Source organism: Camelus bactrianus, chromosome 13 (genome assembly GCF_048773025.1).
Source record: "Camelus bactrianus isolate YW-2024 breed Bactrian camel chromosome 13, ASM4877302v1, whole genome shotgun sequence".
Taxonomy (NCBI): domain Eukaryota; kingdom Metazoa; phylum Chordata; class Mammalia; order Artiodactyla; family Camelidae; genus Camelus; species Camelus bactrianus.
This window is the reverse complement of record NC_133551.1, coordinates 78727884-78755398: the sequence shown is the minus strand read 5'-3', so window position 1 is coordinate 78755398 and position 27515 is coordinate 78727884. Positions and strand designations below refer to the sequence as shown.

General features: G+C 61.4%; 2 protein-coding genes and 1 long non-coding RNA gene across 8 annotated transcripts in view; 1 reads left to right on the top strand and 2 right to left on the bottom strand.

Annotated features, from left to right (window-relative positions):
* Positions 1-12590, top strand: part of PRKCZ (protein kinase C zeta) — a 93388-nt gene extending 80798 nt beyond the window's left edge. For both annotated transcript variants that reach the window (XM_074377667.1, XM_074377666.1), the window contains 8 exons: positions 1965-2051; positions 3573-3708; positions 3875-3962; positions 4937-5056; positions 5769-5848; positions 6277-6366; positions 11892-12007; positions 12140-12590. In XM_074377667.1, the coding sequence (XP_074233768.1) occupies positions 1965-2051; positions 3573-3708; positions 3875-3962; positions 4937-5056; positions 5769-5848; positions 6277-6366; positions 11892-12007; positions 12140-12227 (805 nt within the window). In that variant the 3' untranslated portion in view covers positions 12228-12590. The remainder of the gene's footprint in view (positions 1-1964; positions 2052-3572; positions 3709-3874; positions 3963-4936; positions 5057-5768; positions 5849-6276; positions 6367-11891; positions 12008-12139) is intronic.
* Positions 7259-9960, bottom strand: LOC105071047 (uncharacterized). Of its 2 annotated transcripts, XR_835474.3 has the most exons (3): positions 9232-9960; positions 8045-8655; positions 7259-7735 (listed from the first exon to the last, which is right to left on the bottom strand). It is a non-coding gene; the product is annotated as an uncharacterized LOC105071047 (long non-coding RNA). The 2 variants fall into 2 exon arrangements; XR_012511504.1 differs by having other exon boundaries at positions 8045-9960.
* Positions 12591-12966: 376 nt separating the features above from the next.
* Positions 12967-21011, bottom strand: FAAP20 (FA core complex associated protein 20). Of its 4 annotated transcripts, none has more exons than XM_074377668.1 (5): positions 20745-21011; positions 19901-20036; positions 19560-19807; positions 17691-17819; positions 12967-15286 (listed from the first exon to the last, which is right to left on the bottom strand). In XM_074377668.1, the coding sequence occupies exons 1-5, from the start codon at positions 20870-20872 to the stop codon at positions 15214-15216; spliced, it is 714 nt and encodes a 237-aa protein (XP_074233769.1). In that variant the 5' UTR covers positions 20873-21011; the 3' UTR covers positions 12967-15213. The 4 variants fall into 4 exon arrangements, with proteins under 4 accessions (XP_074233769.1, XP_074233770.1, XP_074233771.1 ...); XM_074377669.1 differs by lacking the exon at positions 20745-21011 and adding an exon at positions 20265-20393; XM_074377670.1 differs by lacking the exon at positions 17691-17819 and having other exon boundaries at positions 20745-20974.
* Between the last annotated feature and the right edge of the window lie 6504 nt (positions 21012-27515).

Below are 27515 nucleotides of genomic sequence, written 5' to 3'. Positions count from 1 at the left end.
AAAAAAAGCCCTTAGATAAACAGGACTTTCTGCTTTAAAAAGAAAAGATGCCCTGCCTTGTTCTTGAAGCTCATCCGTGGTGCACATTAAATGAGGTCCCCGGTCAGAGACTTACTGAGACCTAGGAGCCCGGGTCCCCGCGTCGCCTCACAGAGATGCGGCTCTTAAAATCCCCTTGACAGGTGGCCCCCTTGGGCCTTTTCTGCCCCCGGGACGCTGTGTCGGTGTTGTCCCCCAGCATCAGTGTCTCTCCTTTCTCTGGAGTGACGTTCCCTTCTGTCCCTGCGTGGGCGGCCACCACCCCTTTCTGGGTGAACATCTCGGGCAGACGCCTGAAGGGAGCGTGGTTCCTGGTAATTGTGGACAATATCATCCCGGGCTTTGGAGTCACAGAGTTTTGAATAAATGCTTTTTTTTTCACTGTGAGGTCTGAGGCTTCTTCCCAGGGGTTGAGGACCTTCATGGCACTTCCTCCAGGATGGCTGCCGGGATTGAACGTGCGCACGTGTCAGAATGTGCCTGGCAGTCAGTGTCCAGCTGTCGTTGGTCCTCACTGTTTGCACCAGGCCTGTGAAGTTCCGTCTCTCGCCTCTGCTGTTGCGTGAAGGCAGCCGCAGGCACGATGTACGAGAGTAAACTCACCCACAGAGAGGCGGGCCCATGGAAGGGTTGGCTCCTGCAGCCTCTCCAAGCAGAGGGGCCGTCCTCCTCAGCCGAGCTGGGTTCCTCCAGGCCAGGAGTCTCTGGCTGTCCCCCAGCACTCAGGCTTCTGTCTCCATCTCTGCTGTTCACATGTTTAGGAGCTTGTTTCTGGTCTAAATGCACAGTGGGACTTGGGAGTGCTTTGCAGCTTGTTCACCTGCTCTGTGTAAAGGGGGCTTCTGCCCTCCATCCGGGGCGTCACCGATGGCTCTCCACGCAGACGGCCTGGCACCCGGAGGGGCTGGAGGGGCCGGGGAGCCTACAGGGTGCCCCCACCACCTCCCTCCCAGCCTGGGGCACCACGGAGCTGACGATGCCCCAGAGGAGCTGTTGACCTAAAATCCACAAACTGCCCTCAGCAGGGTATTTCTGGAAAGTTGTGCGTGAATTTAATTTTGAAAACGAAACCTTATTAAATGGGAGAAGGATCTTATCAGGAAATTAACCACGTGATGAACTATTTGGAGACCTGAAGGGCCCTGTGTGCATCCAGGAGATGTCACCGACCCCATGCCAGCCCCACCCTGACCCCTGCTGCCCCTCCAGCCTCCTCCAGGAGGGGTGCCTGGCATCGCAGACCTCCTGTGGCTGGTCAGTGCTCCTGACCCGCCCTGTCCTCCCTGCTCGGGAAGGGTTCCAGCCACCAGGTCCCACCTGGGGTCCCACCCACTCCTTTCTTCTCCTGGACGCCCGGCCGCCCCACCTGTGTTCTCACCTGGGCACTGCCTCCCCTCCCTGGGGTCCACCCAGACAGCAGCCAGAGTGGTCATCTGACTGCCAGACGTGTCATCCCCCTCACCTGGCTCGTGGGCCTGCCTTTCTGGCTTCTGACTACCGGTCCCCTGGGCCTCCAGGTGGTCTCACAGCCCCCCACCCCCGCCACCATCCAGGCCTCTGCTCCCTAGGAGGCTTCTGCAGCCCCCTGGCCACACAGCGCCCTCCCCGCCCCCAGGGGGCCTCCAGCCACTAGCTCTGCCTTATTTGTACCTTTTTTTACCCAAAAGTAGGCCTTGCACCATTGGGAGAGCAAATTACTGTGCTGGATGAAATGAACGCCCAAGTGAAAGTTTCTCTTCTGAATTTGACCCTGTCTGGGTCAGAGCTAAGCCATACCCTCCGACCTTGGGGCAGGGTGGGCGGCCTTGGGTCCCTGCCTTTCTGGCCTCTGGGAGGAGTGACTGCCCGCGAGAGAGGACAGGCCCATGGTTCTCCCTGGAGTGGCCGCGTGCGATCCCCGCCCCCTCGGCCCTCTCTGCCACCAGGTTGTTTCTGGTCATCGAGTACGTGAACGGGGGCGACCTCATGTTCCACATGCAGAGGCAGAGGAAGCTTCCTGAGGAGCATGCCAGGTGCGTGGGGGCGGGCCTTCCCTGGGCCCCAGCGGTGAGTCGGAAAGGAGATGGGTCTGGGGAGGTGGCTGGGGGTGGGGAGCGGCGCGGCCGTCTCCTACCAGGTGACCCGCCAGAGCCCAGAAGGTCTCAGACCCCCTCGAGAGAGACGGGGGTGTGCGTGCAGGAAGGCGCTGTCCCGCGTTGGTTTTTTCCCTGTTTCCGAAATGGGGAGAAGTTCCGACTATAAACTGACCTGCATGGACATGGGGGGGGGGCTGCTCTGCTCTGCTCCGCCCCGCCCCGCCCCGCCCCGCCCCGCCCCGCCCCGCCCCGCAGGGACACTCAGCCAGGGTTTGCTTGGTCGCGGGAGGATGAGAACCACTGTTTGAGCTCTCAGGAAGCTGACCTGTCCTCACCCCTCCGCAGCCTCGGGCCTCGTAGGCAGGCGGGGCGTTCACTTCCACTCCATGGCTCGCTCTTTCCTGTTTTCCATACTTTTCTCTTTTCCTCATTTCCTCACTCGAAGATACTTCCATGCAGTGTTGTGAGTCACCAGAGATCTTTCCAGGGGGATAGGCCGGTAATAAATCAAGAGTAGCCCCCACACACTCATGCTCTTTTTCAATTGTGGTAAAACACAATGTAACATAAAATTTACCACCCTCACCGTTTTTAAGGGCACAGCTCAGGGGCATTGGTCACGTTTCACAGTGCTGTGCAACCAGCCCCACCGCCACCTCCAGAACCTTCTCATCTTCCCAAACTCAAACTCTGTCCCCATGAAACACTCACTCCCAACCCCTCCCCTCAGCCCCTGGCCCCCACCCTCCGACTTTCTGTCTCTGAATCTGACTCCTCCAGGGACCTCCTGTCACTGGATCACACAGTTGGTCCTTTTGTGACGGCTTATTTCACTGAGCACAACGGCCCCAGAGTTCATCCGTGTCGTAGCAGGTGTCAGAGCCTCCTTCCTTTTTGAGGCTGAGTATCATTGCACTGTGTGAACGGACCACACTTTATCGTTCACCTCTTGACGGACACCCGGAGCCACCTCCCTGAGGTAGCTGTTGTGCTGCTGTGCACGTGGGTGTGCAGACGCCCTCAAGTCCACTTTCACTCTTTTGTGTGTGTTCTCAGAGGTGGGATTGCTGGGTCCGATTGTGATTCTATTTTTAATTGTTTGAGGCCCTTCCAGACTGCTTAGCACAGCAGCTGCACCATTTTCCCTTCGCACCAGCAGTGCACACGGGTTCCAGCTTCTCCACATCCTCACCAGACTTGCTATTTTCTGTCTGGGGGGGTTGGGACAGTAGCCGTCCCGGGTGCGTGGGAGGCAGTGTCTCGTGGTTCCCTGACCTCTATGACGCTGAGTCTTTTCCCAGACTTGTTGGTCCACATGCCTGTCAGTGAGGGGACACAGGACGTCTGGGCAGGGGCGGTGGGCTCAGCGGCCCCGGGGCACGTCCTTCTGTGCGGGGCTCCCATCCGGGTTCCTTGTCGGGCTCTCTCTGCTCATGACGGGTGCCACCCCCTCCCCAGGTTCTACGCCGCGGAGATCTGCATTGCGCTCAACTTCTTACACGAGAGAGGGATTATCTACCGGGACCTGAAGCTGGACAACGTCCTGCTCGACGCTGACGGCCACATCAAGCTGACGGACTATGGCATGTGCAAGGTGAGGCCCACACCCCTCCTGGCGGCGCCGGGACGCTGGCTGCTGGCTGCCGGGCCCCAGGAGGCCAGGCCCAGGCGCCTCTGCGTTAGTGTGCCGCTGTGGTTTTCCCACCACAGGGTCGCATCTGGAGGTGCCCTCCCTCCGGTAACTGGCTCTGTCCCCACAGGAAGGCCTGGGCCCCGGAGACACGACGAGCACTTTCTGCGGCACCCCGAATTACATCGCCCCAGAGATCCTGCGGGGGGAGGAGTACGGTGAGCTCGGGGGTGTGGGGGCAGGAGTGGGCTAGGCCGACCCCGAGCCCAGGGCTTTGTGTCCTGGGGGACTCGGCCTGGAGCAGGGGGGTGGGATGGGCATGCCTGGGGCCGGCCCTGCTTGGGGTCCTAACCAGGGGCTCTAGGATCCTGGGCCAGCAGCCAGGGAGAGGCTTTTATTGACCAAGTGACACTAAAACACACGCCCTTACTCCGTTCCCAGCCCCATGTCACCATCTGGCCTCAGTCCCCATCTGTTGTCTTGTGTGTCCACCTCAGTGTCCCCCGGGGAGGTCACTGGACAGGATCCTTCTCATCACGGAGCCCTAGGGGCTTGGGAAGGAGAGGACGAAGCAACGACAGAACCCAGGGTCGGTGCCTGGCGGCTGTGGGTGGAGCCAGGCGGTGACTGTCCACAGAGGTGGGTCAGCCAGCACCACCTGCAGCCCCGCCGACCCTGGAGCACGTCTGCCTTTCTTTCTCCAGGAGGGAGACGAGAGTGAGATTAGAATGTGCGTGTGTGTGCACGTGCGTGCGCACGCATGTGCACGTGTGCACACCCCACGCAGTTTTGGGTTCTCTTGTTTTCAGTTGATGCATGTCACAAATATGCCAACAGATATTTCCAGACGTTTCCTTTGCCATTATCCCCGTGAACCAGAGCAGAGTCTAGAACCTGCCAGGGGCGGGGATCCTGTGTGTGATGAAGGACAGGTCCAGGCACTCTTGGGGCAGCTGGTCTACCGGGGGCTTTGCCGTGAAACAGCCCTGCTGCTAGCTAAGAGACAGGCGTCCCCGGGACAGCAGACACAGCAGGGCCAGGCTGCCTGGGGGACAGCCACCCACAGCTCTGGTCCAAGAAACGGAAACTGTGGCTCCTGCCGCCCGGTGACCGGCAGGACAACAGGAGACGCCCGTCCTGCGGCCGCTGCACGTGGCCCGTGCCCAGCGTGATGGCCTGCACTCCCCTCCAGGGTTCAGCGTGGACTGGTGGGCCCTGGGTGTCCTGATGTTCGAGATGATGGCCGGCCGCTCCCCCTTCGACATCATCACCGACAACCCCGACATGAACACTGAGGACTACCTTTTCCAAGGTGCGTGGGCCGCTCAGGGCTGCCGCCCTTGGGCTGCGTGTCCGGTTCCTCCCACGCCCTGTGGGTTCTCCCCCTGCAGAGGAGCAGGAGGAAGGGCCCCCAGGCTGATCCCCGCGGCTACCACAGACTGGCGGGGGCTGCCTGTTCTCACGACCAGGTTGTGGAAGTGGAAACAGCCATGGGGTGGGGGGCGCTGCTTTTTCACACGAGCAGGAGAGAGAATCTGTCCTGATGTAGCTCAACTCCCTGCCGACCCGCACCGGGTGTGCACCCCAGAGTCCTGGGCAGGGGGCTGTGCTTAGCCAGGGCACCGCCCCCTTCCAGCCACCATTGCGGCTCCTTGCCATCTAGGCCCCTGAGCCAGAATTGACCACCCTGGGAGACTGAGCCCCAGGACCCCAGCTGTCCCCACAATGCCTCTGGTGCCCACAGACACAGGGGTGCAGGGCGAGCAGAGCCTCTCTTGGTTCAAACGTGAGCATGGGCACACGTGACCGTGTGCATGGGGGCCCTCTGAGGGCTGCAGGCCCTGCGGGGTGAAGGAAGGGGGCTCCAGGGCACCAGGAATGCCTCAACCCTCCTGCCTGGTGGGGGGATTCCAAGAGCCCTGCGGGTGGCCGGCCCCTTGGCTGCTGGGCAGAGGGACCGGTGGGGAGGGGGCGGGGCGCACAGAGGAGAAACGGGCTCCCACCGCCACCCGCAATCATTGCAGTCATCCTGGAGAAGCCCATCCGGATTCCCCGCTTCCTCTCGGTCAAGGCATCCCACGTCTTGAAAGGATTTCTAAACAAGGTACGTTCTCAGCCACCGTGGCAGCCGTGCCGTCCGGGGCTGCCGGCCTGGAGCCCTTTCTCACAGTGCGTCGGGCCCAGGCTCCACCCCCAAGTCATCTCCGGTATCAGCTCCTGGACATCTTGGGGGTGGGCGTGAATGTTTACTCACCCCAGACAAAACATAATGACGAGAAATTACTCCAGAGAGGAATTTAGCAGAGCAGCTCAGCATCTGTCCAGGTCCCTTGTCGGGCTCTCTCCGCTCAGGACGGGTGCCACCCCCTCCCCAGGTTCTGCGCTGCGGAGATCTGCATTTCTATGATGAGTGATGGTTTAAGGCCTTAAAGTGACCGGGAGGGCAGGCCAGTTCCCTGTCCGGCACCGGCTGTGAAGCAGGGGCTGCTTTGCTCTGTGCTGACTTGTCCTTATTTGAACTCTGACCCCCAGGACCCGAAGGAGAGGCTCGGCTGCCGGCCACAGACTGGATTTTCCGACATCAAGTCTCACGCCTTCTTCCGCAGCATAGACTGGGACCTGGTAAAGCAGCCCAGGATCTGCTCCCCGGGGTGGGCGGGCCTGGGGCAGGATGGACAGACAGAAATGAGGGTGTGGGAGCGATGGGGGAACTCATGTTGGATGGACAACAGGGAGGGTGGGGGGCTGTGACAAGCCCCTGGGCTGGCACTTCCAGAAGATCCTGGGGGGAAGCCCTGCCTGGACATCCACGCCGGCTCCGGGGGCCTGGGGGTCGTGCTTGATCCCAGCTGGTTCTGTGCAGAGTCAGTGCCCAGACAAGGGTGTGTGCTTTGGTTTCATGGTTAGTTTCCCAGCACCCGCCTTTCTGTATCCCAGAAACTGCTCAGGTCACGGCCGGAGAGCTCAGAGCTGGAGCCCCTAAGACCTTAGTGCTAAGGCTCCTGGTGTTAAACGAAAACAGAACCTAATTTGTTTCCAAACATAGAAACAGTTGCAGAGTTACTGACATATAACCCTTAAAATACGTTTTTTGAGGAAAAAAAGATCAGATGGCTAATGAAGTAAATGCTGGACTTCAGCTGGAACTAGATCAGAAGCTCTGGGCCCTGGGGCGCTCCCTCCCCCAGCCCTTCCTTCTGCAGCCCCATGGGCACAGCGGCTCCTGTCCACTCCCTCCCGCCACTGTCCCTTTGCAGTCATGGGACTTTTGGGTGTGCTTCTGTGGGGCCCTGGAAGCGGGGGGAGGCAGCCAGGCCCCGATGCCCCTCACTTCTAGGACCCCAGTGGGGGGTGAGGCAAGGGGTCAGAACATGCACCTGCCCCCACCCACACGCCCATCCAGGGCCCAGCTGGGTTGTTTCAGAACAGAACCAGACGTCTTCTTGCTTGGAGTTATTAGATGCGAACACTCAGAAACGATATTCAGAGCATTGACACTTTGAAAGACACCAGCTTTGGATTTCTTTTCTTGTAATTTTATCATTCTGCTAGCACAAAGTAGAAGAAATCCAGGTTCTGGTTGGTTTCTAATCGTTATGGGTACAGCTCGGCACACCTGGCCTGGGGGAGGGTGCTGACGCCAGGCTGTCCGCGGGCTGGGGCCCACACGGGCCCCATACAGGCCACCCCCGCGGCCCAGCTCTTGACCAGTGGAGTCTGCGGCAGAGCCCACGGCCCCAGTAGGTGGACCTTCTGCAAAGTGCGGCCCCAGTGCTGCTCCGCAGGCGTTCACCCCGCCAAGCTGGAAAGGACCTTCGTGGGAACCTCACCCGCGGCTGCAGGGCTCCGGCCAGATCTTGGGCCTCGGAGAGAGCCGGCAGTGGGTGTGGTGCCACGTCTCCTGAGGCGGCACCTGGTCACTTCTGGCCCTGCCTGTTCGCAGGTGTGGCCTGGTGCTGGCCTTGCCCCCATCTCATCACTAAACGTTTCCCTGTGAACAGAAGGCAGTGGTCGATGGGCTGTGTACGGACCGACGGCTTATTCCTTACAAAGTGTTTACACTGAAGTCATGCCGGGGAACATGGGTGGTTCCCGGGCGGACAAGAGGGGATGTGGGGACAGAGGAGGGGAAGAGGCATTCTGACAAAATGGGGCTGGGGTCCCTCTGCCCTCAGAGTCCTGCCGGTGATGGCAGGCTCAGCCCAGGCCTTGGTGGTGGCTTTACCTCCCTATGCCCGCCACCACCGACCCCACTATTTCATCATGAGGCCCCGGGGTTGCCCCAGACTCTGGGGTGCACCTTTGTTCTGCCTTCTCCCAGACCCGGGGCAACTGGACTGAGCACTGGAGGTGTCAGACTGGTGACCGCGCTTCTCAGTTCGAGGGCCAGTCAGCAGCAGCGTTTGTACGGTGCTTGGCTCTTTGCTGGAGTGTTCCGCGTTCCCTCGGAGAGCACAGAGAACTGATAGGGTTGACTTCACAGGCGGCTCCAGGCAGACACCCCCATGGGGTCCTCCTCCGTCTCTACAGAGTCCACGTGGGTCCGTTCTCAGGTGGTTGTGGTACCCAAAACACTGGCACATAAATCACTTGAGGCCACGCTCCCCTCCACGCGCCTGGGCTCTGGCACTCAGGAACTGCCCCACCTGCCTCCAGGCCAGGCTGCAGGGGGCTGGCTGCTGCCTGGGGCTCCTGCCTGGGGACCAGCCTCAGGTCTGACCTTTGTGCCCAGACTGCAAGGCCCGGTCAGGGCTCACTGCCACCTGCCAGCTCCTCCAGCCCCCGCGTCTGCAGTTTACTCACCACCCTTTCAGCTCTTCGGGGATTTTAGGAAGAAGTCTCCATGTTTTGTTCAGATTTCTCTAGTTTTCTGCAGGACAGTTGGATGACCATTGCCTCTGGCGGCGTTGCCTCAAATCAGAACAAAAGAAAACAGAAACATACCCGTCGCACCCTCCCCCCCAGCTCTGGGAAGGTGGCAGAACCTGGTGCCTGCTTCTGTCTGGCGCATGTGCACTGCCACCATCAGAAACAGGGACAGAATGGGGACAGCACCCATCCTGCGCTGTGGGGCCAGGGAGGGCCAGGGCCACGTCCAGCTTCAGCTGTGTGGCAGCTGCCCCAGCTCTGCTCCCAGGCACCCCTCAGGCCCCTCTTTGTTTCCATTTTAAACAGTTTTAAATTTTTATATATTTTTTAACAGCTTTGTGGAGACCTGATTTACAACCCCATACACTTCACCCATTTAAAGTCTACAATTCAGTGCATTTTAACATTCACAGAATTGTGCACTCATCACCACAGTCAACTGTAGAACATTCTCACCCCCCAAGAGGAGACCCTAGACCCGTCAGCAGTCACTCCCCACCCCCTCCCCCAGCCCCTGGCAGCAACTCAGCTGCTTTTTGTCTCTGGGTTTGCCTGCTCTGGGCGTTTCCTACAACACATGCCTTTTGACTGGCCTCTTTCCCTTAGCGTGATACTTACGAGGCTCACCATGTGTCCAGACCACATCCCTTTTCTCGGCTGAGTAATATTCCATTTTGTGTCCCCACCACTCTGCCTGGCCCTCTTCTGTCGGTGGCCCTCTTCTGTGGGCTGTTGTGAGCAGGGACACGTGTGTGTGGGTCTCCGTGTGGACGCTGCTTCCTGTGCTCTTGGGCAGGTGCCTGGGAGTGGAGCTGTGGGTCAGGTGGTGACTCCGCTTGACCTTTTGAGGGGCTGCCTGGAGCCCCTGGTCCTCCATCTGCAGGGGATGCAGCTGCAGGACCGTCACATGTTGGGCGTTCTGCTCTCACCAGAATGTTCACATCAGACATGGTGGCCTCCTCCAGGTGATGCTGGCCCAGCTCCTGGATGTTTCCACTTGGCCGGCTCTGTGTCCAAACTGGACACCCAGTGTGCTGGGTCACACTGGGATTCTGTGGTCCCTCCCACCTGCAGTGGCTCTGACCCACCCATCCCTCTGGGACTCGACTTCCAGGGTCTGGGCCTTCTCCCACCCTCACTGCTGCCACCTGGGTCCATGACACCCACATCCTGGCCGGTCCCCTGCTTCCTGCCTAGCCCCTGCCAGCAGCGGCTTCCTTCACTGGCGTTTCACAGAGCCCCTCGATGCCCCCGCTGCACAAGGGCCATGCCTGCCTCCTGCCTCAGGGCCTTTGCACAGCAGTGCCCCTCCCCAGCCTCAGGTGTTCCATCCCTCACCTCCTTCAGGCCATCACTTCAGGACCCCCCCACCCCCACAGCAAGCTCCTCCCCTGCCCTCTCCCCATATCCGCTTTCCTGTCACCCTGAGCGGGGCTCAGCAGTGGCTTGCACCGGACGTCACTGCAGGGCAGCATTGTTCTCGTTCACTGCTTTGACTGAGTGAAGAGGAGGTGACATTAGTGTCTGGGACACCTGAGCGGGGTGTGAGGCAGCCTCAGCCTTCGGAACAGGGACCAGGCTTGGGAGTGGGGTGGGCTGGGAGGGACGCAGGCCAGCACCCAGCTGCACTTGCCTCCTGGTCTGTCCTGACTCTTGCTGTTTAGATCTTCTTAAAGCAGCCTGAGATCTAAGGTAGGGAGAGTTTAAGAAATGCCCCTTTTTTTCACTTTGTATTAGAATGTGTTTCACATAGACAAAAGAATATGGATAATTACACATAACAGAAATTCAGGATGGAAGGGAACGCCTCGTGTCCCCGTAACAGTGCCTGGGACGTAGCCCGTCCCCACCAGCTCCCGGGGCCCTGTGATCACAGGGTGCACATGCATGCATGTGTGTGCACACATGCATAAACACTGCTAGCCCCACTCTGCCTGCAGGACACCATTCCTCTGCTCTGCACTCCCCTCCTGTCGTCCTCTGGGTGGCAGAGACAGGCTGTGGCCACCTGGCCATGGACACTGCTGGGGGCCCGGTGGCTGTGCTGGTGTCACAGGGGAAGGATTCGTCCTTTTCTGCAACATCCTCATTTCCTGCACCAGCTTCACTGGCAGAACCTGTGTGTGCATTCCAAACCTTATGGAATGTTTGTCAACATTCCAGGCTACGTCTGTTTCCGTTGGAACTGTTGTCCGGATTGCTCTGGACACACACAGTGCAAAGTCGTGGTGTGAGCGGAGGTGGGCTGGGGTCCTCGTAGTTTCCACTTGGCTGCTGCTCTCCCACCTGGTGGGGCCTGGCATGGGAAGACGTGGAGGACACACCAAGGCGGGTGTTTTCAGGTTGAGTGCTCACTCAGACCTCCCAAGGGAAAGGCCTGGGTCATCTGTCCTGTGAATTAAGCTGCTCTGAGTCCTGAGAGCTCAGGTCCGGCCTGGGAGGCATGGCTCCTGCGTTTCCTCTGCTCCCAGCCTCACGTGGCTACTGTGGGCAGGAACAGACTCGGCATGAGGGCCCCCTGGGGCAGGGACCATGCCTCTCACCCATGGCTCAGTCTCAGTTCTTAGGAGCACACCTGGCCCAGCACAGGTGCACAGCACACCCGGTGAGAGGGAGAGGGGAATGTAACTGAATATGCTGGCCCGGCAGGGCATGGCGCTGAGTCGCGTCTTACCCGGGCTGTCAAGTCTGCCTTCCTGGGCAGAGCCTGTCTCAGCCTTGTGAACAGTGAGTTGGAAGCCAGAGTCTGGGTCCTGAGAAGCCCTATTTCCTGCCTGACCAGTAGTTCACTGCTGTGTATCCCTCCGGAATTAGAGATGTAGTCAGAAATGGCTGCTCTTCGGGAGGAGGGGGTCCCAGCAGGACAGGGACGCATCCAGCGCCAGCGTGGGTGGGAGTCCACCTGCCCAGACCCAGCTCCTTTATGATCAGGGTTCCAAGATTAACAAAGGATAAAACTCCCCAAACCAGCTTCATTTGGTGTAAGTGGCCGGCTGCTGGGGGTGCAGACCTGCGGTGGGGGCCGGGTTCCTGCGCAGGCGGTCAGCCTTCGCGCTGCGTCCCAGGTACCGGGCCCACGGGCTTGCACTGCCGGCACTCTTCAGGACTTTTCTGCCTTCGGAAAAGATTTCTCCTAGAATAAAGCAATCGGCATTCAAACATGAGGGTGTTTAAACGCCGTCTCTTCCTGTTCGACTCTGGTTGAGTATGTGCAGAATCTAAGCCCGGCGCTAGAGCCGGAGCGCGCACTGGTCTGACCACCGTGTTGTTCTCCCCAGCTGGGGAAGAAGCAGGCGCTCCCGCCCTTCCAGCCACAGATCACCGACGACTACGGTCTGGACAACTTCGACACGCAGTTCACCAGCGAGCCGGTGCAGCTGACTCCCGACGACGAGTAAGGCTGCTGGAGTGGGGCGTGCGGGGCTGCGGGGAGCCTCGCGTGGCCGTGGGGGCAGGGGCGGGGCATCCTGAGCCGCGGGGGCGGGGTCTCACGTGGCGCCCACCCTGCTCTCTCCGGCCCCTGCAGGGATGTGATCAAGAGAATCGACCAGTCGGAGTTCGAAGGGTTTGAGTACATCAACCCGCTGCTGCTGTCCACCGAGGAGTCCGTGTGAGGCGTCCGTGTTCTCCGTCGTGGACACGTCCGTGAATGGCCCCTGACTCTGTCCTTAACCACAGCGTATGCATGCCAGGCTGGGCACGAGGCCCGGGCGCGGCCAGGAGGACTCGCCCCCGGGCCCGGACCACGGAGGGGCTGCGGGGCGGAGCAGCCCCTCGTCCGGATCGCGCGCCGCCTCGTGCTGGAGGAATTCGCTTCTCGTGCCTGCGCCGCGGAGGACCCGCGGTGACGTGTGTGAGGGAGAAACTGTCCCCCGATTTCGAAGGTGCACACTTCCCACAGAAACAGAACTGACCTGCTCCACCGGGAGAGCTAGCCTGTAATGTCGTGAGGAATAAAGTGTCCCGATGCTGTCGAAGCTTCCCTCTCATGCCTTTTTTCCGCGCGTGGCGCCTGCCCACGTCGCAGGCACGGAGGAGGCGCGGTTGGTGTGCGGGCGGGATGGGAGCTTAGGTGCCTGCAGCAGGGATCCACTGCAGTGAAGAACTTTTAACAAATTTGGAACATTTTCTAAGCCCCGGTAAGTTCCGGTTGTTAACGTTTAACAGAACTTTCCTACAGGGCGTGTAAGTAGCCATGTGGCCTAAGGCCCCAGTCACACCTTCACCAGATGGCCCGCTGGTCCCCACCAGGGCAGTAGACCCCAGTGAGGAAAAGTGGATCTTAGAGGTTCTGCAGCGTGGAGCTCACCAAAGCACCCAGAGACCAAAAGAAAAAAGAAACAAATTGAAAACTCAGTCTGTACAAAATGTATTTCTGGAAGCATGAAGCAGTGCTTCCGTGATGTCTTGTTACCGATCGGAATTTTGGAAAACATTTTTATCCGTCAGGCTGACACTCAGAACTAGACGTTTCAAGGAGACGTGTGTATGACGGGCCCCAGCCTTAAAGCTCAGCAGTAAGTGCAGGACGCTCTCAGCCATCCTGCATTTTCCTGACACGGCTCCCCTCCCCTCCTGCTTCCGGTGTTCTCCGCAGGGGCACTTGTCACTTGGTCACCCTCCTTAGGTGAAAAGCCAAACCGAGGGTTTTCCAGGAAGAGTTTTTAAGGGTTTTTTTAAGCCCCCAACATGTCAGGTGAGGCAAGTCCCCGAGAGCACTGGCGGGGCTCTTGTCCGCCATTGGGACCAAGTCCCAGGGACAAGTACTTGACATCCTCCGTGCGCACATGGCCTGCATCACCATGCAGCCCCTGGGCCTCGTTCTGCAAATGCAGCCCACCCCTCCCCACGCTCAGGCTGCAGCTCCTTGGGGTGCAGCACCAGGTCGGTGTCCCCAAGACCCCAGGTCCCTCGCACCCTGAGCCACCCTGGGTTGCAGAGCAGCGTCTATGGGACGTGGAGACTTGTTTCCAGCATACGTCCAACCCCCCGTTGTACCAGGAAGACCTGCCTCCAGAGACAAAACCTGGGGACACAGAGCAGTCTGTGAGCCGACTTGTGGGTCTCATGGGTGTTGGCCCAGCAGGGACGCCAGTCACAGAGCTGGGCCTGAGGGCTATGCAGTCACTCGTGACCAGGGAGCACTGGGACCTGCTGGTGTCACCTGGGGAGGGAGACCCCAGTGTGCCCATGGAGTGGTGACAAGTGGCCTCAGAGCCCCCTGCTCCCCAGAGGGGTCACTTGCTGCGTTGGTGACATCTTTGCTCCAACAGTACAGGGGCTCTGAATTTGCTCAAACTTCAGCATTTATTCCAATGTTGCCATGTTGCCAAATAGCTTCCCGGTTACCAGTGTGGTTGCTCGTGTACAAAACATGTGCGTAACCTGTGCTCATGGTCGAGGGAGATCTCACAGTCAATTGTTTCATAACGTAAAGGTGAAGGGTGTACCGAGGTGGGGTTTGGAAACAAATCCTAACATTTTTGAACAGCTGCAGTCACAACAAGGTGTGTGTCCTTTCGGAACAGTCTTTGGAAACGGGTGACGCTACGACTGTAAAGCGGCAGACGCGTCCTGGTGGTTTTGTACGATGAGTGAGTGGCCGGCAGCTCTCCCTCTGCGGGTTAGTGTCCCCAACGGCCACGCCCGCTCCTGTCTTGCACGCTCATTAAAGACTTTAACGACAATGCTGACTGTTACTCTTTTCATTAAAAGTGTCTCCAGGAAGCCAAGGCTGTTGAAGCCATTTTTATAAAAACATTTTATGAGCAGTTTTAGGTTCACAGCAAAAGTGATGGGTGGGTACAGAGAGGTCTCGTATCCCTGCCCCCCCCCCCCGCAGCCTCCCCACCATCAACATCCTCTCTCCACACAGGGTGCATTTGTTACAGCCGATGAATCAGGAGAGGGCAGAGCTCAGTGGTGGAGTGTGTGCTTAGCATGCAGGAGGTCCTGGCTTCAGTCCCCAGTCCCTCCATTAAAAATAAATAAACTTAATTTTCCACCAAAAAAGAATTTCTTTAAAAAGCTATTAAAAAACAACAACTGCTGAACCGGCACTGAGTGTGGGTCTGGACCCACGTTTGATGTGTGTCTCACGCATCCACCGCTGTGGTCCATCCGGAGTATTTCCACTGCCCTCAAAATCCTGTGCTCTGCCTGTTTAACCCTCCCTCCCCACTGACCTCTGGCAACCGCCAATCTCTGTATCGTCTCCACAGTTCTGCCTTTTCTCGGGTGTCCTATGGCTGGAATCGCACAGTCCGTAGCCTTTCAGACGGGCGTCTTTCACTGAGCGGCACAATGAGCACCATGTCCGCACTCGGGCCAACTCAGGCACAAATACCCATACTGCCCGTGAGGCTGTCCCCGCTAACCTGCCCGGGCGGGTCCTCTGCCAGGCGGCCCTGTCCGTTTCCTGACCTTGGCCATCATTCTGCTCAGCGACAGCCACAGAGGAAAAAGGACCCAGTGCTTCAGTCTGTACACATGGAGATACGAGCACTGCACACTGACACGTTTTAACGTGTAGCTTCTTAGCACGGGGAGCGGAGGACGTGGTCTGGCAGGTGGAGGGGAAGCTGCGGGGCCAGGAAGGGCTCACCACACCACGTCGTCCGTGCTGTCCGCCAGGCACTGAGCCAGATGGCTGTCGATGTCCAACGGGGCCAGCCTGCAAGGAAGAGAGGGTCGCTCACAGAGAAGAAGCTGGCCACGCGGAAGGGCACCTGGTTGGAGCACCTGTCTCACACTTTCATGCCCTTCCTGGGTGTGCCAGCCACACCAAAGGCCGGCCAGAGAGAAACGAGGGGAGGGTCCAGGAGGAGGGGCCCCACCAAGCAGAAAGCCTTTCCAAATCCTGTTCCCTAGCCTCCAGGTCTGCAGGGTGCCCAGAGGGCTTGTCAGATACACACGCCCAGGCTCACCCTTGAGCCTGGCGGGGGACACCCTGTGTCTGGTTGAGCCCCTAGGGCTTCCGGGACCCTCCCAGCATGAGGACCTCGCAGCTCGCAGGGCCTGAAAGCCCGCCTGCGGTACAGGCATCGACAGACAGGCCGGCCGGACCGCAGTGCCGGGGGCCGGCCAGGGCCCCTCCAGGTAGAGGGCGGAGTCCCTCCTAACGCCCAAGCCCGCCCTGGTAGGAGCTGTCTCGTCAGCAGACAACTCCATCAGGTGTGTCTGCAGCATGTGACTGGGTGTCCCTTCCCTTCTACACAAACCACCCTGCTTGGCAACTGGAAAAGAGAAGGCGGGAAGGCGGGTGTCCCAGGACAGCAGGCACTGCAAGGCAGCAGAACAGAGTGGACAAAGGGGTGTGCACCTCAGGTCGGGGAATTTGTTCTTTACTCAGAGGGACTCGGCTCCTCTGAGGACAGGATTCAGTCAACGTGGGCTGCCAACCACGGTCCTGGGGGCCCCGAGGCCTGCGGGTCAGCCCCCTCAGTGTCTGGTGGGGGTGGGGAGAGGTCTGACGCATGTCACAGAGCAGGTGTCTTCCATCCCTGACCTCATCTGACCCCATGGAGGAGGGAAGCTCAGGAATGACTGACAGTCTCCCCTGTGCTAGAGGCTGTGACTCCCAGCAGAACTGGGGGAGCTGAGCGAGCGCCTTCACCCAGACTCAAGCCCAGACCCAAGGGACCTGTGTCCACCTGCCACCTGGGCTCCACCTGGAGCCGGCCTCCCCTCAGCACCCAGGCCTCCTGCTGTTGGCCAGCATTGGTCCAGGCCCCTTCTCATGCCCCAGACAGGCCCAGCAGCCCCAGTGAGGACCCTCTCCACTCTGAGACTGTCCCCCATGACCCCCGCCCCCAGACCTGGCACGTGCAGGGAGTGCCCGGACCCTCGGGTTCTGCTCCACTCCAGCAGCCCAAGGCCACTCACTCCTGTGGCTCATCCACACCAGAGTGGCCAGGGACCCTGCACTGCACAGAGCAGAGCCACCTCGCCAAGTCTCACGCCAACCACTCTCCCAACCAGGCTCTTCCAGCAGCCAGGCTGAGAGGCTGCCTAGGGGCCTAGCCAGAGTCCTGGCCAAACACCGGGATCCACACGTGGCGTTCACACGTGGTCATCACATCCACTCTGTGTTCTTCCAGGATCCTCCGAGGCTGCAGGGCCCTCCGCAGAGGCGGCTGGCCGGCCAGCCTGTGCCCCTCTCTCCACCTGCAGAGACCTCCCGCCGTGGCCTCTCCTCTGCCGCCTCCAGGGCTGTCCTAGTCAACCAGCCAGAGTTCAGCAGCCAGGATGGAGAGCCGCTTCCCTGGAGCCACCGCATCCAGGCACCAAGTCGGGAATGACGTCCTTCCACAGCCACCCCAGGACTGAGGCGCCGGCCGTTCACCCAACCTAACCCCCCGCACCGCTGCTCGCCGGAGCCGGAGCCGCACCGGTGTGGGTGCCTTCCGCTGCCCCTGCAGCACTCACGGATGCCGGCCCGCGCCGCCCTGGGGCCCCGGGGGCCCCTTGGCCCATCCTGGAACCCGCCCCTGCATGTGCTTCCTCCGAGGCTGCCAGACACCCTAAGACCCGGACCAGGTCACCTTGTCCAGGGATCTCCAGGCAGTGTCCCTCGGGTGGGAGGTACCCTCCGGGATTCCTTCAGACCCCCACCCAAAAGAGCTGTCGCCGGGTCTCTCACGCACTGTGCTTCCGCCTCAGCTGGCGTCACCGCAACCTTGCCTCCCACCCGTGCGCGCACCCAGGTGTGCAGGCCGGCATGGCTGTGGGAGACGGGGCTCAGCCCGCGACCCTCCTGAACCTTCTGAACATGAGCGGGTATCCAGGGGCTTAAGGGGCCTTGGAGCTGGAGAGACCCCCGCCTGGGCGTCGACACAGACACGGGGACACGGCTCACACTTGGGTTTCCACGTCTTCACATCACTTGGCCTGGGGGAGCCAATCTCCCAACTGCCTCTGTGACTCCCGGGCAGCAGAAAGCAGTATCTGAGCGTGCAGCGAGGGGACAGCATTCACACGGGGCCATCGAGTCCACTTTGTGGCTGCCCTCACATTGGAGGACAAGTGGTTCTGAGTGACCCGCAGACACCGAGACTTCGAGAAAGAAGAGAGCTCACCCCACTGCTCCGCCAGAGGCGTCCAGGCTGCTGGCGCCTCCTGCTGACCAGCGCCACCGCTCCCGCTGCTCCGATGGCATCTGTCTCTGGTCAAATAATTCCTGAGCATCACTGAAAGCAAGTGTTTTTCTAGAGACAATCACGAGACAACACAACAGTCGCATGTCTGTGTCCAGCCCTAACCTGGACCCTCCCAGGGCCCAGACTCCCTGCCCTAGGGTCCTGAGGGGTGTGAGCCCCTGCATCCGGCACGGGGACTTCTGTTGTCTCCAGGTTATCCTGCAGCCTTGAGGGAGTGTGGCCTCTCCTTTTTAATCACAGGAAGGCCATGCTGGAAGCATTCCAGGCACGCAGAGACCCAGCCCCAACGGCACTTCCCTCTACTCTGAAAAGCCAAGGCACTCTGCCAATCCTCAATCTAACTGCTGAAACAGCTCAGAACCGGAACTTTCCGACATCCCTCTGGTGTCTCTGGGAATCCTTTCTTGGTAGGAAAGTAAGCGATCCAAGGACAAAAGGCTCCCCCTGGAACAGGAGGAGGGGCCAGGGCGCCCCGACGGCATCAGGAACCCAAGGGCTCTGCCAAGAAAGCTGCCCTCCCTCCAGGGCTTCCAAAGGTATTTCTGTTCCTTGATGTCTTTTGGCAGGTGTGATCCAAGGGGACTTCGTGTTTTAAAAAGTGTTCACTGAGTCCTCAGGAAGGGCAGGGGAGTCAGTACCTGCAGCCACAACCATCCTGAGGCATCAGTGCAGGCAGGAGGCGTGCTGGGCGAGACGCTGAGTCTGGCGATGGTTTGCAGATTCTCCAGAGCTACTCAGAGCACCGGGCACCTCAGCGCGGCTGCGGCACCCCCTGTCCCGCCCAGCCCGACCTGTGCCAGCTGGGGGCTTTGCCCGGGCACAGGCGCCCTGAGAACAGCCACCACCTCGCCCTCTCCGCCCCTCCCCCTCCCGTGAGCCATCTGGGAGCAGTGTGGAGAGGCGGTGCCCACCCCATGTCAGGTTCCAATGAAATAAATGTCACTGCCTGGAGGAGCCTGGATGTTTGACTTCAATTGGGGTTTCTTCTCTCCTGTGCCGCGGTTTTGTGCCACATGTTTTGATAACTGGTTGGACGGCTTCTAGCTCTAGAAGCCACTCCCTTCACCCTCCGGGGCTGTTTTGTTTCTGGAAGACGAGGGGCAGCGCTCGTAACAACACATGTCTCCAGGCCACTGGATGTCCAATGCAGAACGGGTCTGACTACCGAAACCTGCCACCCACTCCCTTTGCCCGACCAAGCTTCTTCCACCCTGACCCCCATGACCCCCCCACACCTATGTCCTCGGCTGTGTGACACGTGGCCCAAAGCTGGGCAGCTGGGACTTCTCAGCAAAATTGAATTCCATCATCCTTACTTAGAAAGGGTATAATGTATACATTTGATTTTTTAAAAGAAAAAAAACATTTCTAGACAGAGACAATTTTCACTTTTAAAACCAGCAATCTATCCCCGGGAAGGTGCTCAGTGACCTACAGCCCACCTGAACCTGGAGGTGGTCTCAGCCCCGGGAAGTCAGTCACCGCCAGGTTCCCGGATGTCAGGGTGGACCCCGGTAGAGCCTCCCTACCCTCCTGCTGTAGAGTCTGAGGGGTGGAGGTCAGTAGACCCCAGACCTGTCAGCCAGCAGGTCGACCCCCAGATCCGCAGCACTGCGTCCTCTGGCTGATCCTCACGCAGTCACTGCCCTTTGCCAACGTTCTAAGCACAAAATGTTACTTTAAAATGCCAAAGTCGAGCTCAAGCTCCCTAGCCTTCTAAACCTGGCTGTGGTTTCCAAACGGCAAGGGCCACCAGGTAAAAGCAGAGAGGAGGGAAGGCCCACTCACCCGGGAGAGAAGTCGGCTTGGCACATGGGGCAGCTCCGCAGGGTCGGCGTCCCCTCCAAGGACGGCTGCTCCTCGGCGCTGGGGGTCCCGCGGGGCTCACGCGCGGGGTGGTGTTGGGGGGACACCGGGCAGGAGCGGACCCGGCCCCTGCCTCGCTCCGGGACGGGCGGGAAGGGCGTCCAGGAGAAGGTCTTGGTTCCCACCGTGAAGCTCTCCGGGGGCGCCTGCTCGGGGCTGCGCATGGGCTCCTGCAAGACCGAGTCGTCGGATCGCGCCGGCCACGCCCGCCCCCGCCCCTCCCCAACCCGAGACCCGAGGCTGCGCGCTGGGTCACCGCACACCTGGCGGGGGAACGCGGGGAGCGGCGGCAGCTCGCCGTGCACGTTCAGATCTGCGCTCGCCACGCGGAACAGCTCATCCCACAGCCGCGCACACTCGCCGCCGTCCGGGTGGGATCCAGGGGCGGCGCTCGGGGGCCTGGGACGGCAGGGGGCGAGAACTCAGCCCCGGAGGCCCGGAAGAGCGGGGAGGGGGGTTGGCGGCGGCAGGGGGAGGAGCGGGGATAGACTCAGCGGGAGGGGAGGGACCCTGGCAGGTTCCGGGAAGCACGTGGGGGCGTGACACCAGCTACTGCTCGGCCGGGGGACACTAGGGCCCCACCCGGCCGCTCCCCGCGCCCGCGCCGCCCTCAGCCCCCGGCCTCACCCGACCCCCGACGGCTGTCTCCTGCGGCTCAGGCTCAGCCGCGGTCTCCGCGCCGACTCCATCCGCCCGGAGCCCACGCGGCGGGCGGAAGTGAGCGGCCCACGCTCCGGACCCCGCCCCCGGCGCAGACCCCGCCCCGGGCACAAGCCCCGCCCCTGCCCGTTCCCTGCTCTTGCCCCGCCCGGACCGGCCCCGGCCCCGGCCCCCCTCCCCAACCCCCCACAGCCCTACGTGCGCTGTGGACCCCAACTCCCCGCCACCCCGACGCAGACCGCCCCCGACCTGGGAGCTGGACCCGAGCCTGGGGGACCCCGCGACCTGCTCCTCAGGCCGTGAGGTGACCTCCCCTCTGAGACACTATCAGCCTTTGGGGAGCTGGAGGCCGGGGTTCCTCCCTGCACCACGGAGGTGGGACTGAGGTGGGGGAGGCTGCCTTGCCCTGAGGAGCCATTTTCCACCTGAGCGGGGATCCCCCCTCACCCTTCAGGCCGGGGTCCCCAGAGGCCTCCGAGGAGGAGGAGCTGGGCAGGAAGACAGCTAGGGGGTCCTGGCGTCTCCCCACCCGCCGGCGTCCAGACGTGTCCCTGCTCTGCCACCTTCCCCCGCATGGACGGCTGTGAGCCTGGGTTTCTAGCTCTTTTGTTCCCAGGATGTCGCCATCTCCTTACACAAAAGGGAGATTAGCTTCCTTAATTAAGAAATAAAGAAATGAGAAGACCAAGTCCAGGGCCCCGGATCCTGGGCCAGGGGTGGCGGCCTGGGAGGAACTTCCCTGATACCCTCGGCGCTTCCCCCTGATGACCATACAATCTACCACATGGTGGCAGCAGACGCCCAGGGACCCTCAGCCACTCCTGCCAGCGCAGGGCTGGCTCCTTGTGCGCCTCCCCCCTCCCCCCGCCCCGAGGCGGGGCTGGGCTGCGCTGGCCGGCGCGCAGGGGGCTGCGAGCTGGGCCGTTCCTCTCCAGGCCACAGACAGATGCCGCCCGGGACGCTCGGACCCTTCGGCTCTCCCCAGCCCCGCAGCTCTGGGGCTTTTCTCTGCACCGCCCTCTGTGGGTTAGGGTTAGCTGCTCCAGCCTCCTCCCCTCCCCACCACTTCATGGCACAGTCCTGCCTCCCCCCAGCTCGGGTCCTGGGCAGCCCCTGTGGCACACTCCAGCCTGCGCACCCCAGTCCCCGAGGAGAGACCACGCAAGTGACCATTCATCCTCTGTGCGTGGCCACTCCGACCTCCAGGGCGGGGCGAACGCATTCCCCCAAATGTCCCTAAGTGGCTTCCTGCGGCAGGGACTGTTCTAGATGCTGAGGGCCCCCCAGGGGTCCTCACCCCTGGAGGCTGCCAGCTGCTGGGAGACAGTGCACGTGTGGGCAGCGGGAGCTGCAGAAGTGGGTGGTCTCGGGGTCCTGGAGTGGGTGACGGGCAGCTGGGCCGGCTCCCAGGTGAGAGAAGCCCAGGAGGGGGGGCTCCAGGCCTGGCACATGGCAGGTGCCGACTGACTGAGGATGCGACTCCCAAATAGCTTGTGACTACAGTTCCCAGACACAGTCCTGCTGGCCTTTTCTGGAAGGGTCACCACACTTCTGAGAGCCAGCTGTGGGGACTTCCAGGAGAAATGGCCAGGCCTCCCCGAGGAAGGCCAGCATGTGCCCAGCTCTGTGAAGACCCCGGAAGCAGAGCACCAGGGTCTTATCGTCGCAGCCCCTTTCTCTACAGACCTCACCCCAAGGCAGGAGCAGGGAGGGTCTCAGGTGGACGCAGGACCATGGCGTGGCCTGAGGGCAGACACCCGGAGTGGGTGCGGGCCCTGGGGGCTGTCAGGGCCTGACTGAGTCTCACTCCAGCTTAGGGCACAGGAGGTGGGGGGCACCCAGTCTCCTTTGGCCTTAGCCACCCCTGTGGGCTTCACTTACCCTTGACTTCTAACAGGGGAGAGCCCCATGTAAAATCTGTCTCCTGGGGATGTTTCCTCTCTGGTTTCATCCAGCTGCTGCTAGGGATTAACTCCCTCCATGACCACCGGGACCGACAGCCTGGGACACTGCCACCAAGAGCAGAGCTGGGTGACCCCTGTGCCAAGCACACGGCAGGTGCCGACACCCTGCCCGCACCCCCTCAGCTGCCGTTTCCGACAGCTGCCCACCCGCCGGCCCAGCCTGCACAGGGACCTGGAGGTGGAAGGGGAGCACTGTGCACCCCGAGAGACCCACCTTGTCCCAGCATTATCAGCAAGACACAGTGGCAGTGGTGGGGCTGGAGGAAATTTAAAAGTTGAACTTAACTCAAAGACTCACATTTCCCCAAGCCCTCGGAAGCAGCGACAGGCAGTGGGGCTTTACTGGAAAATAATTTCTGATGGAGACTGACACTGGTACTGCGGAAATAGGTTTTCTACAAGCCAAAATGCATGTTTACAAAGAATCCTTCAGCATTTTGGAGAAGGCACCCCTCCAGTGAAGCGGAAAGTGCCCGGTGGGCGGGGGTGTCGCGGCCCCACCCTGCAGCACAGGACTGGCCCAGCTGGGAGGCCCTTCCCCCTGTGCTTTCTCTGGCTTTGGCCACCGAAAGTGATACGTTTGTGGGTGATGACCAGATGCCCCCTCCCCTCCAAGGCGCCCATCCCAGAATCAGGGTGACATCTGCAGCCAGCTGCTCAGGGGCCTGCACCTCCCAGCGCCTTCCAGCACCACGGAAGGTCCTCAGAGCCGTGGTGTGAGCTTGCCGCCTCTCCCCAGAGCCAGCCTGCCGCCCCCCCCCGCCCCCTGCAGAGCCAGCCTGCCCGCTGACGGGTGCTGCTGCTGGTTTGCTGCCTCTCCTCCGAGGCGGCCCTGCAAGGCAAACCCTGTCAGCTGGACCCCAGCCTGGAGCCTGCTGGCCTGGGCCAAGCCCGCTTGGATTCCCCAGACCCTCCTTTGATTTCTCAGGGGCGGGTTTTCCCTTCGGGGCACCCAGCAAGTGGGGTCAAGACGTCTCGGGCCTGAGGCCACCCAGCACAACCAGCCCCGGAGAGCAGCACAGCCTCCAATCTCCCGGTGAGGCCGGCCCCAACTCCAAGTGCCCGGCCAGTGCCTACTCACTGGCCGGCCAGCCTCGAGGCCTGGGCTGCCTGCTCCTCGGAGCCCGGACTCCTGGTTGTGTTGGCCACACCTGCTAGCCTGCGTGTGCTGAGCAGGCAAGCCTTCCTGGAGCTAGGCGGTGACATTCGTGGGTGTGCAGAGTGCCAGGCAGACAGGCTGAATTGAAACAGTTGCCTGGGAACCATGGCAGGATCCCTTGGGCAGCAGAGCGGGCGCGGGGCCCCCTCACTGGTGTGGGGACAAGGACACCCTCGGCCTCATCGAGGCGCCTCCTCCCAGCTGCAGAGGGGCGGGCGTCGATGTCCGGGACCAGCCGGCACAACCTTCAGCCTTCACTGTAAGAGCGTGAAAACCACAGGATAGCCGAGGGTGGCAAAGGAGGGGCAGTGGCCACTGCAAAGTCCCAATGCTGGCCCCCACCTCCCCCAGGCCCCGACTCCCTCCTCTGCTGCTGCCTCTCCCGCAGCCACATAGGCCCTCCCTCTGTCCTGATGCCCCAACTTCTGCGATGCCCAGGCTCTGCTCTGGCGTCCTCTCCACCGAGAAGCCTTCCTGGCCCTCCCCTCACCCTGTCGCCCTGCTGGGTTTTCCTACCCCTCCGGTGGGAAGTGTAGGGCTGGGGTTCTGCACTCTGCCCCAGGGTGTCCCCAGAGCCTGAGGGGCTGCCTGGCCCAGAGGGGACAGTCAGCCAATCCCGAAGATGAGCTGGGAGGGACCGTCTCAGGCTTTCCTCCTGCAGGGCATGTAAGTCAAGCAGAGACCAAGCTTTGGGGGTAGTGGGTGGCTGAAAAGAGTTCCCTGAATCTATGTCCACTGGAAACGGGGAATGTGACCGTATTTGGAAGTAGGGTCTTTGCGGCTGGAATCAAGTTAAGACGAGGCCACCACAGTGGGTTAGGTGGGCCCTAAATCCCATGTGACTGGAGTCCTTGAAAGAGGAGGGATGTTTGGACACAGAGAGAAGCTCCCTGACTGTGAAGGCAGAGGCTGGAGGCCATGAGCCCGGAGACACCTGGAGCCACCGGAAGCCGGAAGAAGCAGGAAGGATCCGTCCTGCTGGAAGGAGTGCAGCCCTTCCACACCTTGAGTGTGGACTTCTGGCCCCCAAACTGTGAGGGGTAGACCCTGTCGTTTGAAGCCCCCAGCTTGGTCATTTGTGCCGTGGCCACAGGACATTGACGTGGGACTCGGACGTCTCCTCGCCGTCCGCACCACGTGCAGCTTGAAGCCCCCGGGCACCATTTGGTTGGAGGCAGCCAGGCATCCTGAGGCTACTCTCCTGGCCTGGGCCCTGTCACCATCCCTCAGAGCCATGGCCTCAAGGAAAGCTAGCTCTACTCCGAGCCCACATATGTCCTGGGAAGAACCCAGGATGGACGACACTGGGCCGGGGTCCCCTCCCTGAGAACCTCTTCTGGTGGAGAGGGTGGCCGCTAGGTTCGGCCCGGCCTGGCCCGGCTTCCCACTCCCGTGGCTTCTCGCCTCCTTATGGCAGATCCGCAGGCTGGAGCCCCAACTTCCTGAGATGCTGGCAGGTCCCCGGCCTTCTGAGCCCCAGCTGTGTCACCCCCAGTTCCGTGTGAGCCATTTCTGACCTTGTGTCAAGGGCTCCGATGTGGAAAGCTCCGATCCCCCTCCCTGGGGGCCTCCCTGGGCAGGGGCCGTCTTCAGGCTGGCCCAAGTGTGCCCGGCGTGGCTCGGGGGCAGGCACCCCCATCGGAGCTGCAGGCCTCAGCTGTGCCCTCCGTCTGCCCCCCTCCCCCCTCCTCCTTCTCTCCTCCCTCCCCCTTCTCCTCCTTCCTTTCCCTCCCCCTTCAGCCCCCACCTGTCTTCGCAAGGGCACAAATGTGGATGGAGAGGCTAGGTCAGGGGTCAGCAGATGGTTATTCGACCTCCCTGGCAATAACTGGTGGGGGTCTGTGGGGCAGGGGTGGTGGGCACAGGCAGAAAGCTGCCTCCTCTCTCCCACCCCCACCCCAGGGACCACGCACCTGGGGTTATCCTACCTGCCTCTGAGTCTTACGGGGACCTGGGCCTTGACTGACCACAGGTCTCAGAGCAGCCAGGGGTCATGAGGTCATCAGCCAGAGGCCTGGTGAGGGATGCCAGCCCTCGGCAGAGGGCCTGTGTCTTTGCTTTCCAGTTTCCATGTTTTGGCAGCAGCTGGTCAGGGCATAACTGTCTGTTGCCTGGCCCAGAGGGGCAGGAGGGGCCTTGGCCAGCTCTCTGACCCGACTCCGTGGCCTCACCATCCAGGAGGCAGGCGCAGCAGGGACCCCCCCGCCCACCCACTCCGGCTACCCTTGACGAGCTGCTCCTGCGCTGCTGGCCACACAGCCCCCAAGGCCAGAGGGCAGCCCAGGGCCCTGCGTGGCCCGCGGAGGCCTGCCGGGGGCTGTCTGGCCAGCTGGGGCAGCGGCCCGAGGCCCTGTGGAGTCACTTCTCCGAACTGGCCCTACTGCTGCCTGCAGCCCAAGGCGGGGCCAGGGTGCAGCTGGAATCAGGACTGATGGTGGGTAGGTGTCCAAACAGGCAGTAGCCCAAGGCCAAGCCCCCTTGGGCCACTGAGACCAGCCAGCCTGCTCGCCCCTCCTGCTGCCTCTTGCACCGCTGTGCCTCCACTCCCTCGGGCTGGGATGCTGGCAGGAGGCAGGAGGGCCCTGGCTGGGCAGCAGCCCAGGGGGAGAGCACCCCAGAGTCTCTGAGGCAACTTCAGGCCCTTCTGGCTACTTGGAAGGAGCGGGCTGAGGAAGAGGAGGGTGCAGGGAGTTAGAAAAGCCCGTGGGGGCGAGGGAGGTGGGGAGCAGGGCGTGGAGGGAAGGGGACTGGGGGTCAGGGATTCGTGACTCATGCGGGAGATGTTCTTGGAAGGACAGCCCACTATGGGGAATGGACACATCCGCGAGCTGCTGCTGCCCAACTTGCAGGACAGTGGCACCCCTGCCCCATGAGCCCCCCGCACGGCAGCTGGAGAGGGGCTGGCTACCAGCTGGTCCCGCACCCAGCCCTGCCACGGAGGTGCCCTGTCTCCACCCCACCTAGAGACAGGCCTGCCAGCCCCTTGTTATCAGCCACATGACAGACTCAAACCCAGGTCTCCTGTGCTGCTGCCCTGGCTGGTGGCTTTGCTGACCGAGTGGCACCGAGTGTCCTGAGAGGGGGAGTGGGGTCCGGGGGTGAGGGGTGCTGGGCTTGGCCTGCAGGGAAGGACGGACAGCACATCTGGCCTGGGAGACTCAGGCCAGGCCTGGCTAGACCGTGAGGCCAACAGCTCTCAGCCTGGGTGCCCTTGCGCCCCCACAGGGTGCTCCTGAGCTGTGGAGGGGCCCCCAGACTCTGCTCCCACACCCAGCCACACCAGCTGTCCACAGGCTGCTGACTTGTGGCTGGTGACTGTGGCGGTGACCCCCTGGTGTCCCCTCGCTCCAGCTGCAGCCTATGACTGTGGAAGACGCTGAAGAGAATTGTGCTTGTTAAGACAGCCCTGAAGCTCCCAGGCCAGCGCCTCCTGTGAGGGAGGCGTCCCTGCCGGGATGGCCACTCCCCCAGGGAGCAGCTTCTCTTCCCCCCGGGGGGCAAGCACATCTGGCTGGGGGGGGCAGAACACTGCTGAGGGCTTGGAGCTGCCCAGCACTTCAGGCCAGGCCCTGCGGCCACTGGGACCCTGTGGGGACAAAGAAGGACACCGGACACCTGTCACAGCCCTGGTGGCCTTCTCTGAGGGCCTCAGCCCCAGGGGCCTGCTGACCACACAGCGTGACGGCTGCCCTCATCCCCGCTGCCCCAGGCTTCCAGGAGCCGCGGGCCTGCAGCATGGGGTCCCATGAACACGGCCCCTCCCGCGCTCTCACCTCTGGTGCTGCCGTTGGTCTGCGGTCAGGTGGCCCCGACTCGCCCTCCTCCGACCTGCCCTCACGCGCCCCGCCTCTGTCCAGCTGCCTGCCCCTCCTCTCGGGTCATTCAGAATGTGCAGGAGCCGCCTGTGACGAGGTCACAGGAGGCAGCGAAGTTCATTGCAATAACATGTTCCATCTTAGCCCAACATCTCTGAAATATTACATCTCAGCGTGGAATTGTGTACAAATGTCGGCACGTTTCCACACGTTCCTCTCCACACTGGGCCTCTGCACGCAGAAGCCAGCTCTGGTCAGCCGTGATGCGGAGCTGGGGGCC